The following is a 13,135-nucleotide window of genomic DNA, read 5'->3' on the forward strand; positions in this document are numbered from 1 at the left end:
AATAAAATCAGAGTCCAATAGCACCTTTAATACCAACAAAAATTTATTCACTCGAAGAGTGCTTGCACTTGAAAGCTCACACCCTGAATAAATCTTTGTTAAAGGTGCTACTAGACTGTGTCTGTGTGTTTTTAGGAAGATAATACTGAGGAAATCACATGCAGAGCCAAAAGAGGTAAAATGGATTTCACGGTTTTACCCTCAAGGTGGTAGATTCTGGTTTGGAACATTGCTTCACATTAAAAAAAACAAACCCAAAACCTGCCAATAGAAAACTAGCACAACCCAAGGGAGGTTCAAGTGCCCCTCTCTTTGCTTGCTGTGCTGGTTTTCCATTTCCAGGGACTTTAAAAGAAAAAAGAAAAAGAGGTGAGAGCTCCAAAATGCGATCCGCCAGCTGAAGCCAGTTATGGTCCCTTGAGTATTTTCTTCCACTTCAGCATCCTCCCTGACTTGATCTCTTCCTCGCCTTAGCAGAAAGCGCTCTGGCATTTTCTGGGCTCTTCAAGTTGAGCTGAATTATTATTATACCGCTGCATGCCAGCCACTCCTGGAATAGGCCAGCAGGGGCAGGCTCTGTCTCCTCCTCTTTCAATAGTCAGCATTAGCCTGAGAAAGTCTCTCAGCTCTCTCCCTGCTGGGCAGCAGACGGGAAGAGAACCAGCGGACACTCTCTGAGAACTCCCTTGCTCAGGCTCCAGTGCCAACCTGAGGAAGCCAGACAGAGACCCCGGGAGAAGCTGAGATGACCCTCAGAGCCGCCCCACTTTACCTGCTTCAGCGAAGACGGCCAGCCAGCGGGGCAGCATCCAGCCAGGTGTGTTTGGAGAAGGGAGGTGGGCGAGGACTTAGCACAGGTTGCCATCTTTTTAAATACCAGCTGTGCTACTCTGCCTTTAACTTGCCAAAATTCATCCACAATGCATCACCTAGTCAATGCCCTTTTGGGGGGCTATGAAGTCACAGTGACTTATGGTGGCCCTGTGGGGTTTTTAAGGCAGCACACTTACTGAAGTGGCTTGCCCCTACCCACTACCCACCCTTGGGCTTCTTTCTTGGTCTCCCATCCAAGTATTAACCAGGGCTGACCCAGCTTAGCTGCTGGGGTAGGACAGGTTTGAATTAGCCTGGCCCATCCAGGACACAGAGGCTTAGTGTCCATCTGCTGCTAAAGGTACAAGAGCAGGGTCACCCTCAGGAAAACAGAGCTGTAAGGTGGAACAGCCCACCCACTCCCCATTACTACTCTGTTTCAAAAGCTGCCACCAATTTGTGGCCCCCATTGTGTCTCACAAGGATACCTGAGTAGGACCAAGAACGACAGGGCAGGGGCACAGAGAGGGGGTGAGGCAGAGTTCCTACAATGTAGTCCTAAGGGACAGAAGACTTAGCTTTTAGAAAGCAAATGGTCTTCTGGTTTATGAGATCAGGCACGGGGATGGCTCCTTGGTGGAGGAACTCTGTTCTCTAGGTTTCTCTTGTTATGGATCCGGATGTCAATTCTGATAAATGCCATGGAAGATCCTGTGGGCACTGCAAAAAAAAAAAAAGAAGAAGGATTTAGAGGGACAAGCCATTGAAAGAACAAATTGGTCGCAGGATCTAAATGAGAATAATTAGCAGAAACCAGGACTCATTGGGACTAGGATTCCCATCTGAACCTGTGGGGAGGGGGGACTGGCAGGAATCAGCCGATGATGTTGTTTGAAGCATGCCGTTATGCATGATGTCTGCTAATCTCCCTGCTCTCTTGGTGCCAGCTTGGTGTAGTGGTTAGGAGTGTGGACTTCTAATCTGGTGAGCTGGGTTTGATTCTGTGCTCCCCCACATGCAGCCAGCTGGGTGACCTTGGGCTCACCACAAGCTTTTCTGACCAAGCAGTAATATCTGGGCTCTCTCAGCCTCACCTCCCTCACAGGGTGTCTGTTGTGGGGAGAGGAAAGGGAAGGCGACTGTAAGCCGCTTTGAGACTCCTTCGGGTAGAGAAAAGCAGCATATAAGAACCAACTCTTCTTCTTCTTCTTCTATTTGCACCTTTGGTAAAGATGCAGCTTAAAAGCAGTGACCCTAATATTTGAACTCAGTCCCACGAGCACAGGCACCCGGTGGGGGCTTAATTGACCACAACCTAACCTGACCCATCTGTTCTGCTTCTCTCCCTGCCCCTGTCCCCATGCCCGTTTCCTCGGAAGGTGTAACCAAGCACTCTTCCATCTCTAGAGCTTAAACTTTGTCACTATCATTTGGGTGGTTTGCAAACTGTGGCTCTCCAGATGTCCATGGACTACAATTCCCATGAGCCCCTGCCAAAGGGCCTTGAAAGCAAGAGGAACAATTATTTCAACACTGGAAGACACACACACACCCCTTGTGGAAAGGCCCGCCTGAGGAGGTCAGGAAGGGTCCCATTCTGGCAGTTTTCAGGAAACTCTGCCAAAGTGAATTATTCAGGAGGGCTGCCCTGTACTAAATTATTTACTTGGCTAAATGTTTAGGGACTGTGTTCAGCTTGCTGAAACGAGAATCCCACGATGTGATTGTTGCATTGTTTAATGCATCATTTAAATACTTCTGTTTTGCTTCCAGATTTCCAGTTGCTTCTGCGAGCACCATCCTGTCGATTACATCGACTTGCTCTGTGTCATCTGCCCTGAGTTCACTTAAGAAAGACAGGCTATAAATAATGTAAATAGATAAATTGGAACAAGGCGGGGCAAACTGTGCTAAACCTGGTCAAAAAAGAGGAAACAGCCTCCCATATATGTGCAGAGGGCTCCTGAAAGATCCCGTATGATCTGGTTGGCCTCTTTGGGAAGCCTGAATGTCATGTTTCTGTAGTAGCTGGAAAGGCATGAACACATCCATAGGGGGGTTTAAGGGTATACAGAGGGGTGCATCTATGTGTGGTAGTCAATCCAATTTCTGTTAAAAGGTTGTGTTTCATTTCTGACCCCAGGCAAGTTTGGGGAACTGTGTTGGGAGCCACACTGCCAAAAAAATACAATGAAACTGCAAGACCCAGAGTCGTTTTTTAAAAAATGGAAGTCTTCTTTGAATCCAAAATATCCAAAGGCAGTGGAGGCTGCCTTTGTGCCTCTGCATGATTTACTGTTCCTGGTCTTGCTTCTCTGCAGTCTGCCTCAGCAGACACAGATGACTATACCTTTTAGGTAAAACTGAACCATCTGATTCCTTTTGATGCAGAGGTGACCACAAAATCACAGAGTTTCACCCAGAAACATGACACTTGCAGAGAAAAAACATGGGGTCCTCAGTCAGAAGATCTGGAAATAATATAAGAACATTGTTGGCAACAGGAAAGAGAAATCCATATATCTACTTATAGTGATAGAGTTGGACAATTTTTTGCCAATTCCTCTTCCCATTGTGGACTTCATATCATATCCAGTCCTGTCTCTGTGGGCCCCTTGATCCTAGGGTGGCCAAGTCCAGACTGGGAAATTCCATGATAATTTGGTAATGGAACTTGTGGAGCGACAGGACATAAAGAGGCCATAATGCCATTTTCTCCAGGACATAAAGAGGCCATAATGCCATTTTCTCCAGGACATAAAGAGGCCATAATGCCATTTTCTCCAGGGGAACTGATCCCTGCAGGCTGGAGATCAATTGTAATTCTGGGAGATCTGGCAATTGGCAACCCTACATGGTCCCCAGAAGCAGAGTTTAGGGTGCACTACCATGAGAAGGAATGTTCCGTCCTGCGATCAGAACTCCCCTTGCTGATCAATGTGTCTAGTCCATAGTCCAAATTTGCAGAATGTGTCAGACTGGAAAGACCTTTCCTGCATTCATTTGTCTTCCTCCCTTGCTTCCCAGCCAAGGTTCTTGCCCCATGGATCAGAACCCCATCCTCTCATGTGACCATCCTGACACATTAAGAGAATACAGAGCGATGCAGAGATGCTGGCGCTGCCCTCCGTCTTGGTCTGCTTCCTCTGCCTACACAGCAGCCTCTCGTGCCCACAAGGATGTGACTGCCCCGTGGGGAGCGGGACGGTGTGGTGCAACCGGAGGCAGCTGATGGCGATCCCGCTCGACATTCCTCGCGACACCCATGTCCTTTACCTGGACTCTAACTGGATCGCCCACGTGCCGAACGGTGCCTTCCGTGGCCTGACTCAGCTCCGGGAGCTCCACCTCGCAGACAATCTCATTGAGACTATTGCGCCGGGGGCTTTCCGTGGCTTGGGTGGAGCGCTGCGGCTCCTGGACCTTTCGGGCAACCAGCTACAGGCCCTGGAGATGGCTCCCTTTGTCACCCTGTCTTGGGTCAAGCTCGAACTCTATGACAATCCCTGGCACTGTGATTGTTCCCTGCAGGAACTGATGGGGTCCCTTCCCTTGGACACGGAGACCTTGGACGACATTGTGTGTGCCACTGCTTCGTGGGAGGAGTATATCGGCAAGCCCCTGGCCCACTTACTCCACAGCGGCATCAATTTCTGCGTCAGCCAGCAAAGGAACACTGACATGGCTATGCTGCTCACCATGTTCTGTTGGTTCACTGTCGTCATCACTTACGTCATCTATTATGTCCGGCGCAACCAAGCTGAATCCAGACGGCACCTGGAGTATCTGAAATCCCTGCCTTTGCCCCGCAAACAGTCTAGCACTGAGGACGAGGTGGAAACAGACACGCTCAGCACCATACTCTGAGGGCTGACTTTGGTGGCCATTTTGAGAGAGGACTTAGATGGCCATTTTGTGATGGAATTCCGGACTGTGGCTCTCCAGATGGACATGGACAACAATCCCCATGCGCCCCTTCCAGCACTGGCTCATGGGAATCCATGGACATCTGGAGAGCCACATTTTGGCTGCCCCTGCTCTGTGGGATAACTGGGCAGCCATTTTGAGGTGGGTTTATATTTCCAATTTAAAGTACTTTGAAACTGACTTTTAAAAACTTTAAAAAATAGTCATAGCTTCTTCCTTTAGAGAAATCAGGGGGTTAGTTATATGAGGGCGTCGACTCCCCACAGAAAACTACTAGGCTAGGGTTGTCAGCAGATGATTTGGGATGTGGGACCTGAAGAAGGCTTTTTTTTGGGGGGGGGGGAAGGGTTGGGAGGCAGACCTCAGCAAGGTACAATATCAGAAAGCCCACCTCCCAAAGCAGACATTTGGTCTCAGAGAACTGAGCTTGGTCATTTGGAGATCAATTATAATAGTGGGAGATCACCAGCCTCCACCTCAAGTCTTGCAAGTCTTGGCTGAAGACTCAAATGTTAGGCCTCAGCTGGGAAAGTGAGGCAATGACCTGCTTTAAGCAAAACACAGCCATGGCTGTTTTAAATGCTGGTTAATTTCTTAAATCAGGATTAAGGCCTCTCAGCACCTGCTTTTCCTTAACCAATGCCGGTTTGAGTGTTTATGTTTTAGAGAAAAACCTCTCTGGAGCCAAGGATTATATGTTTCCATGCCCCCCCCCCCCAAACTAGAGGTCACAACTAGAGGACGATTTGGGGGTAGGGGTACCAGACCCAAGCTGGAAAACACTTAGGGATTTAGAGATTTATGGAGGACTGAAACTTCTGTGGAGTATCTCTGTTCACCCTCAAAAGCATCAATTTTCTCCTGGGTAATTTATCTCTGTAGTCTGCAGATAAACTGTAATTCCAGGCGATCTCCAGGTTTACCTGGCAGCTGGCACCCTTGACTTCAGACCATGTTTTCATATCCTGCTTTGATGGGCCCTAACTCATTATGTTGAACAAAAGGATCACACGAACCACGGTTAATCAAATTAAAGCACAGTTTCCATCTTGTCTGAACCGAGCCTTAAAGCTGTCAATCCAAACAACACTGGTTGAATATTTGGGAACGGAAGTGGGTGTCTCAACCCAAGGATTGCCCATGCGGAGATTTTCAGATTGCACGGCCAGTGAGCAGAGCCAGGAACAAGTTTTGGGCTGGTGGAACACGTGTGGATTTGTGAAGGGGCAACAGGCAAGGCCGGGCAGAGCAGGGAGAAAACAACAGAAGATGTAACCTGGCTCAAAACACCCCCCAAAACTGATCCCAAAACAAAATTACCAAGAGGAAAGGGAAAATATCATTCATCTGGTAACTCTAAACCAGACCCTGCCTCGGAAGTCTAACACGTTACTTGCAACAGCAGCAGGAGTTGACAAAATAAGTTGGCCACATTATGTCAACTCGTGCTGCTATCACAAGCATCCAAGCAGTAAGTTCCCAACAAGGGTTCTGCGAGAACTCCCCAGGAGTTACATGGCCTTTCTTGGAAGTTCAGATGGTCGCTGACATCACTAGAAGTCATTGGAGACCTCTTCCCCTGTTGTTCTTTCTTGCCGGTGGAAACAGTAAATCAGGGGTAGTGAACCTGTGGTCCTCCAGATGTTCATGGACTACAATTCCCATGAGCTCCTGCCAGCGTTTGCTGGCAGGGGCTCATGGGAATTGTAGTCCATGAACATCTGGAGGACCACAGGTTCACTACCTCTGCAGTAAACGATCGATTGGCTGACTCCTGCACCTTATTTCCGTACCCTCTTCTCTGAAGGGACATGTCACCACTCACCACCTCCACAGGGCCCTCCGTTGGAAAAGGCTGAGTTAGACTCTTAGGCAGAGCCTGGTTCAGAGTTGGGATAATCAGGAAGTTGGTGTGAGTCGCTGTCTCTTAGTTGTGTGAAATAAGGTGATTAGATCAAAGGATGGGATTTAGTTGTGGGATCTCAGGGATAAGGCCATGCTGAGCTGGCCTCCCTCGCAAAGAATGCTGAGAACGGTCGCAAATATGTTTATATATATATATTTTAACAGAAGATTGCTTATATATATTCTTATAATAACACAGTTAATGTATGTTTTATTTTGGTGGTCCGTAATAAATTATAAATTGATCATGAACAGCGGAGTGCTTGGCCATATTTTGTTGTTAGCTCCTGAGTCATTTGGTAAGGGATGTGTACATATTAAGTGCAACAAATAACACAGAGATGGCCAAACTGTGGCTCCCCAGATGTCCATGGACTACAATTCCCATGAGCCCCAGGGGCTCATGGGAATTGTAGTCCATGGACATCTGGAGAGCCACAGTTTGGCCACCCATTATGACAACCCTATGAATCAATGAGTCTCTTGTGGCGCAGGGTGGTAAGGCAGCCGATATGCTGTCTGAAGCTCTGCCCATGAGGCTGGGAGTTCGATCCCAGCAGCCGGCTCAAGGTTGACTCAGCCTTCTATCCTTCCGGGGTTGGTAAAATTAGTGCCCAGCTTGCTGGGGGGTAAAACGGTAATGACTGGGGAAGGCACTGGCAAACCACCCCGTATTGAGTCTGCCAAGAAAACGCCAGAGGGCGTCACCCCAAGGGTCAGACATGACCCGGTGCTTGCACAGGGGATACCTTTACCTACCTTTATGAATCAATGTCCTCCCAAAGATCCTGTTGTTACCAGCCTTGCTCATGTCTTGCAAACTGCGGGCTGAGTCTTCCTTTATTGTGGAGTAGATCCATCTCATCTTGGGTCTTCCTCTTTTCCTTCTGCCTCCAATTTTTCCAAGCATTATTGTTTTCTTCCAGTGATGCTCGTGTTCTCACCATGTGATCGAATTGGAATACATTACTTTGAGGACAATTTGGCCCCATCCTTGCGCTGATTCCTCCAGCCTCTGGTGTGACCTGCCAGCAATCCCCTCAACCACGGAATGCAGCTAGATCAAGAGACTCAGTTTAACAATTCCCATATTCTACATATAGACATATTTCCCCCAGTTATGAAATGCATAACCTTGATCAAACCAGATTTCTCCCTGCAGAGAGCTACTTCTAGTTTCTCATTTTGCCCGGGAGTTAGCCAGAGATATTATCATTTGATGCTCGGGGATTAATGGTGAAAACAACCATAAATCCCCACCACTTAATCCGTTTTTCATATGGGGAGGGGCTTCTTCCCCATCTGCTCAGCTACTTGCTCTCTAGCGGGTCTAGAGAAGGGGGAGAGACAGGCCCTGCAGGGAGCACGTATTGAAGTACAGGCAGATTCTCCAAACCTATATTGCCCCAACTGGTTAAAATTGGATGGTGTCTCTCAAAAAGACTGAATCCTACTGAACTATGGGCACAGGGGCTCCAGCCAGTACATCACTGGTACATGGATGCAGCCCTTTGATTAGCTGATACTTCAGAGCTGGTCTGGAATCGGTGGCAGATCTGCACGGTGGGATTTTGACAGCTGAGTTCTGGTGGGTGGCAGCAGTGACTTACTCCAAAGCAATACTCATTGCAGCTATTTCAAAAGTAAAATGCCATATAGTTTGTACCCCGTGGAGAAGAGCCTTGTCGATTCCCTCTTTTAATAGCAAAGGCCAGAGAGGCCTCTTACGGTTGTTTCTAAACCGCAGCTCGTAGTGGTTAGGAGTGCGGACTTCTAATTTGGCAAACTGGGTTTGATTCCCCGCTCCCCCACATGCAACCAGCTGGGTGACCCTGGGCTCCCCAATACTGATATCGGTCATCCCTATAGCAAGAAAGGCAGAAGAAGCATCTTAGAGAGAAGACGCAGGAATTGACTGAGAAATCTATATTTCCAAGTATTTCGCAATCCTGCTTTTGCAGTGCTGTTCTGACTGAGCTGTAATATCAGGGCTCTCTCAGCCTCACCTACCTCACAGGGTGTCTGTTGTGGGGAGAGGAAAGGGAAGGCCAATGTAAGCCGCTTTGAGACTCCTTCGGGTAGAGAAAAAGCGGCATATAAGAACCAACTCTTCTTCATTGCCCAACATTCTGTGTTTTATTTACTTACATTTATATACCCTGCCTTTCTCCCCAGTGGACACACAATGCAGCTTGCATCATTCCACTGGCCTCCATTTTATCCCCACAACAACCTTGCGAGGTGGGTTAGCCTGAGAATGTGGCCAAAGGTCACCCAGCAAGGGACCATGGCAGAGGAAGGATTTGAGCCTGGATCTCCCAGGTCCTGGTCTGACACTCTGATCACTACACCATCCTCAGATGTAGGGTAGTCCCATAGCAGTTCAAACACCACAAACAGAATTTCCACCTCACACAATGGGAAACAGCACTCCTCTCCATCATCCCCAGCCATCAAATGTCCAGCACTGCAAAAGCAGGGTTGCCAGATACTTAGAAGTATAGATTTCTCAGTCAATTCCTACGTCTTCGCTCTAAGATGCTTCTTCTGCAGGAATTAGCAGATGAAACCTTTTTTGATACAGGGATGACCGATGTCAGTATCTTTGCTCCAAAATGCCAGCGTGGTGTAGTGGTACTGTAATCTGGAGAACCAGGTAGGATTCGCTGCTGCTCTTCTACATGCAACCAGCTGGGTGACCTGGGTGAGGAATGGATCCCCATGTGGCTGGGCCCGACCCCCTAACCCGAGAGGTGTGTTGCTTGCCAGGAGCAAAAATTAAAGACGTTTCAGAACGGCTGCCCAAACTCCTCAAATCTACGGATTGCTACCCATTTGTGATGGTCCATGTGGGTACAAATGACATGTCCGTGAATACCATCGCTCCTATTAAAACAGACTATCCAGATCTAGGGAGGAAGCTCAAGCAAAGGGGGGCACAAGTGGTATTCTCGTCAATCTTGCCTGTCAAGGGAAGAGGAATGCGTCAGGAGAGGAAGATAATGGAGGTGAATCAGTGGCTGCATATTTGGTGCCAGCAGGAGAGATTTGGTTTCTGGGACCATGGGATAGGCTTTCTTGAGGAAGTTAATTCATTCTTAGCTTAGACCTCTTTTAGTCTAGCTTAAAATTCAAATACCCTGCTTTTTACTACCCGAAGGGTAGTGTCTTAAAATGTCTAACAGGGTTCCTTGTAAGCCAGTAAGGATAGACATTTTAAAATAAAGATTATAACTATATGTTTAGCTGGTATAAAACCCTGAACCACAAATCAGCTTGAAACTCTCATTGGCAGAAATTATTACACACACACGCAAAGCCTTTATTAGCATTATAAAAGGGACAATAGAATTAAGGTAAAGGTATCCCCTGTGCAAGCACCGAGCCATGTCTGACCCTTGGGGTGACGCCCTCTAGCGTTTTCATGGCAGACTCAATACGGGGTGGTTTGCCAGTGCCTTCCCCAGTCATTACCGTTTACTCCCCAGCAAGCTGGGTACTCATTTTACCGACCTCGGAAGGATGGAAGGCTGAGTCAACCTTGAGCCGGCTGCTGGGACTGAACTCCCAGCCTCATGGGCAGAGCTTCAGACAGTATGTCTGCTGCCTTACTACTCTGTGCCACAAGAGGCTCTTAGAATTAGTCCAAACGTCCCCTCTCCCGTGGAAGCTAGCTGACGGACCTTGGGCAGTCATGCACTCTTAGCATAACAATAGAATTAGTAAATTAGTTAAATTAGTAAAACCATTACAGGTCTAAAAACGGGATATAAAAAACAGCCTAATGCTGAAGAAGAAGTCTTCTTCTTCAGCATTAGGCTGAAAAGGCTGATTTTCAGCATCATCAGATGGAGGCTAAGGTGAGCTTACACAGGTGCCCGTTTCAAATCGCCCTGTGAAAGCCAGCATGGGATGTTGGACTAGCATTGAGAAGACCCAAGTCCAAACGTCCCCTCTCCCGTGGAAGCTTGCTGACAGACCTTGGGCAGTCATGCACTCTTAGCATCACTAACCTATTGCATGGAGTGGTCACTGCGGGGATAAAACGGAAGCGTGGAGAACAGTGGTGTAGGCTTTTTTCGTCCCCGCTGGTGTGAAAAGCAAGGAATGAATACCTACCCCAAATCAACAAACAAGTGGCCAGCTCCTGCCACTTTTCCGTAATAACCAAGCCTAAAATATCACACAAAATCCTTGCATTGCTTCCAGTTCTGTTTTGAAGCAGCCGGTGAACTATTAAAGGCACCCAATGTAATTTTTGATTAAAAAAAAATAGGTTCTAAAATATACTTTGCCCTTCATGAGTTTTTGGGAAGGCTAAATTAAGCAGACGTATGAAACTCAATAGCCATGTAAACATCCCATCTCCCAGAGAAGCATCTTAATGCTTTTTAAGCAAAGTCCGAGTTCAATTTAGGTCCTCGGATTCCATCGGTTCTGGCTATTTCCAACTGCGTTGAGTCCAAATCGTATGAAGAACTGACCTAGCCTTTCAAATCATTCCAACAACTCTATCATAATATTAAAAAGCACGAGGCCTCTGTTCCCCACAGCTGCAAAGCCAAGATTGCCCACTGCCTGTCTTATCTTAAACCGCTTCCCTGGGTTGGCCAGTCTCCCTTTACAAAGAACATCTCAATAATTAGAGCTCCATCTGCCACGTGGGCCCAGAGCGAAGACTATTGTTAGGCTGGATGCACGCTGGGTCAGGCAGACAGAAAGGTTAGTAACAGGTGCTGCTCTATCTGGGCACTGGAGCCCTCATGGAATTCTTTCTCCTGCACCAGCTGTTAGGCCCAATATTGCCACCCCCTAAAATAAAATAATAAACTTGGCACCGAGAAAACCATGCTCTAGGGCAGGGGTAATCAACCTGTGGTCCTCCAGGGGTAATCAACCTGTGTTTGCTGGCAGGGGCTCATGGGAATTGTAGTCCATGGACATCTGGAGGACCACAGGTTGACTACCCCTGCTCTAGGGCAGGGCTGGCCAAACTGGGGCTCTCCAGATGTCCATGGTGCTGGTGAGGCTCATGGGAATTGTAGTCCATGGATAGCTGGAGAGCTCCAAGTTTGGCCTTTCCTGGCCCTCATTTAGAAAGTGGGTGGGGCTTTTGCCCAGCAAGGCTTCGGATTGGCCCCTGGGAGATAGAACGGCTGTGTAGATTTTTAAAAGGATTGCTTCAGCAACAGTGCAATCACACCACAAGGACTTTCATGGCAGTAAGCTGCAGCATCCGTTTTGTGTCTGGCTTTGCCTCCCATGTCAGCCATCTTGGTAGCTCTGCCCCCCCCCCCCAGGCTGTATAAGAATTCCAAAGGTGACCAAAGGTTCAAAAAGATTGGTGAGTCCGTACGCCATACAGCCAAGTTTTCACCATAAACCCCGGTCAGGGGCTCATCTGGCTGAACGCTCCTCCATTAAAACCAACTAACCAGCCAACATATGGGAAGTTAGCACCAAAGGTCCATGATTGGAAAAACAGTGCAATTTTCCTTCATAAAGAACAGCTGCAGTGGGTCCCAGTTCAGAGCAGAAGCATGGAAGGTGGCTAAATATGCCCAACCTCACCCCTCAAGTTATTTGCTCTATTAGGAAGAGTGTATAGAGGGGCTGTATTTCCCCCCCAAGTGGGCAAATACCAGTTGTGGAGGGCTGTTCAGGACCAGCCAAACAGAACAGGGGAAACCACCCCTTCCTCCTGGGCCCGGATTCCTCTTGCTGCTTCCTCCAGTGTCTGTTTGCAAAGGAAAACAGGCTGGGGATCTGATCCTGGATCTCCCTGCATCTCCCCTGATTCGGTCCTTCCAGGTGATGAAGTGTTGTTGCTTAGCCTTTATTCTGCTGAGCTTGTTGCCTATTTGCAGAGAATACCCTTTTCTTGCATGGCACAGTATTCTGTGAGGTTTGAAGGGACACAGGCTACACATACGTTTACTCCCTTGGTTAGGGCTAGGCTTACAAGTACATTCCTTCGCATGGATCAGCCTTTTTCCCAACCTTTGGACCATGGAGGTATATCTGAAATATTTTTCAGGCTTCCAGGTATCACAAAAGCGGTCAGCTGGCCATGCCCCCGTAGGCAAATAAAAATACAAAATAAAAATCTTTAAACAGCCCCGCGGCGACTGAATAAAAGAGTAAGGGCTGTCTGGGAGGAGTTAGGGCGGGCCCTGTCCTGGATAAAAATTCAGAGGGGCCAATCAGGAGCTGCGAAGAGGCTCCTGATTGGCCCCTCCGAGTGTCCATCCCGGCCCAAGCAGCCAATGGGGAGCCACGCAAAGCGCGGCTCCCCATTGGCTGCTTCGCCCGGCCAGGGAATCACCACATAGACTGGACTGCCAGCCGATGCGGTGAGTCCTCTGTGGGGCCGTGCCGCCTTCTCCCAGCTGCTCCAGCGGTCGGGAGAAGGCTCCAGAGAGCCGCCGGTGGGGAGGGGACCGTGCCGCCTTCTTTCGTCTTCAGGGTGGGTGGGGGGGCGGGAGCCGGC

General features: G+C 48.4%; 1 protein-coding gene across 3 annotated transcripts; it reads left to right on the top strand.

Annotated features, from left to right (window-relative positions):
* The first annotated feature begins 602 nt into the window (after window positions 1-602).
* Window positions 603-6,885, top strand: LOC143833320 (leucine-rich repeat-containing protein 3-like). 3 transcript variants are annotated; one of them, XR_013229591.1, is made up of 2 exons: window positions 603-6,358; window positions 6,476-6,885. XR_013229591.1 is itself a non-coding variant. In XM_077328985.1 (2 exons), exon 2 carries the CDS (start codon window positions 3,925-3,927, stop codon window positions 4,678-4,680), a length of 756 nt encoding a protein of 251 aa, XP_077185100.1. In that variant the 5' UTR covers window positions 603-817; window positions 2,587-3,924; the 3' UTR covers window positions 4,681-6,885. The 3 variants fall into 3 exon arrangements, 2 of the variants coding, with proteins under 2 accessions (XP_077185100.1, XP_077185099.1); XM_077328985.1 differs by having other exon boundaries at window positions 603-817; window positions 2,587-6,885; XM_077328984.1 differs by having other exon boundaries at window positions 603-817; window positions 3,841-6,885.
* Window positions 6,886-13,135: the final 6,250 nt, after the last annotated feature.

Source organism: Paroedura picta, chromosome 3 (assembly GCF_049243985.1).
Source record: "Paroedura picta isolate Pp20150507F chromosome 3, Ppicta_v3.0, whole genome shotgun sequence".
In the NCBI taxonomy this organism is placed as follows: Eukaryota; Metazoa; Chordata; class Lepidosauria; order Squamata; family Gekkonidae; genus Paroedura; species Paroedura picta.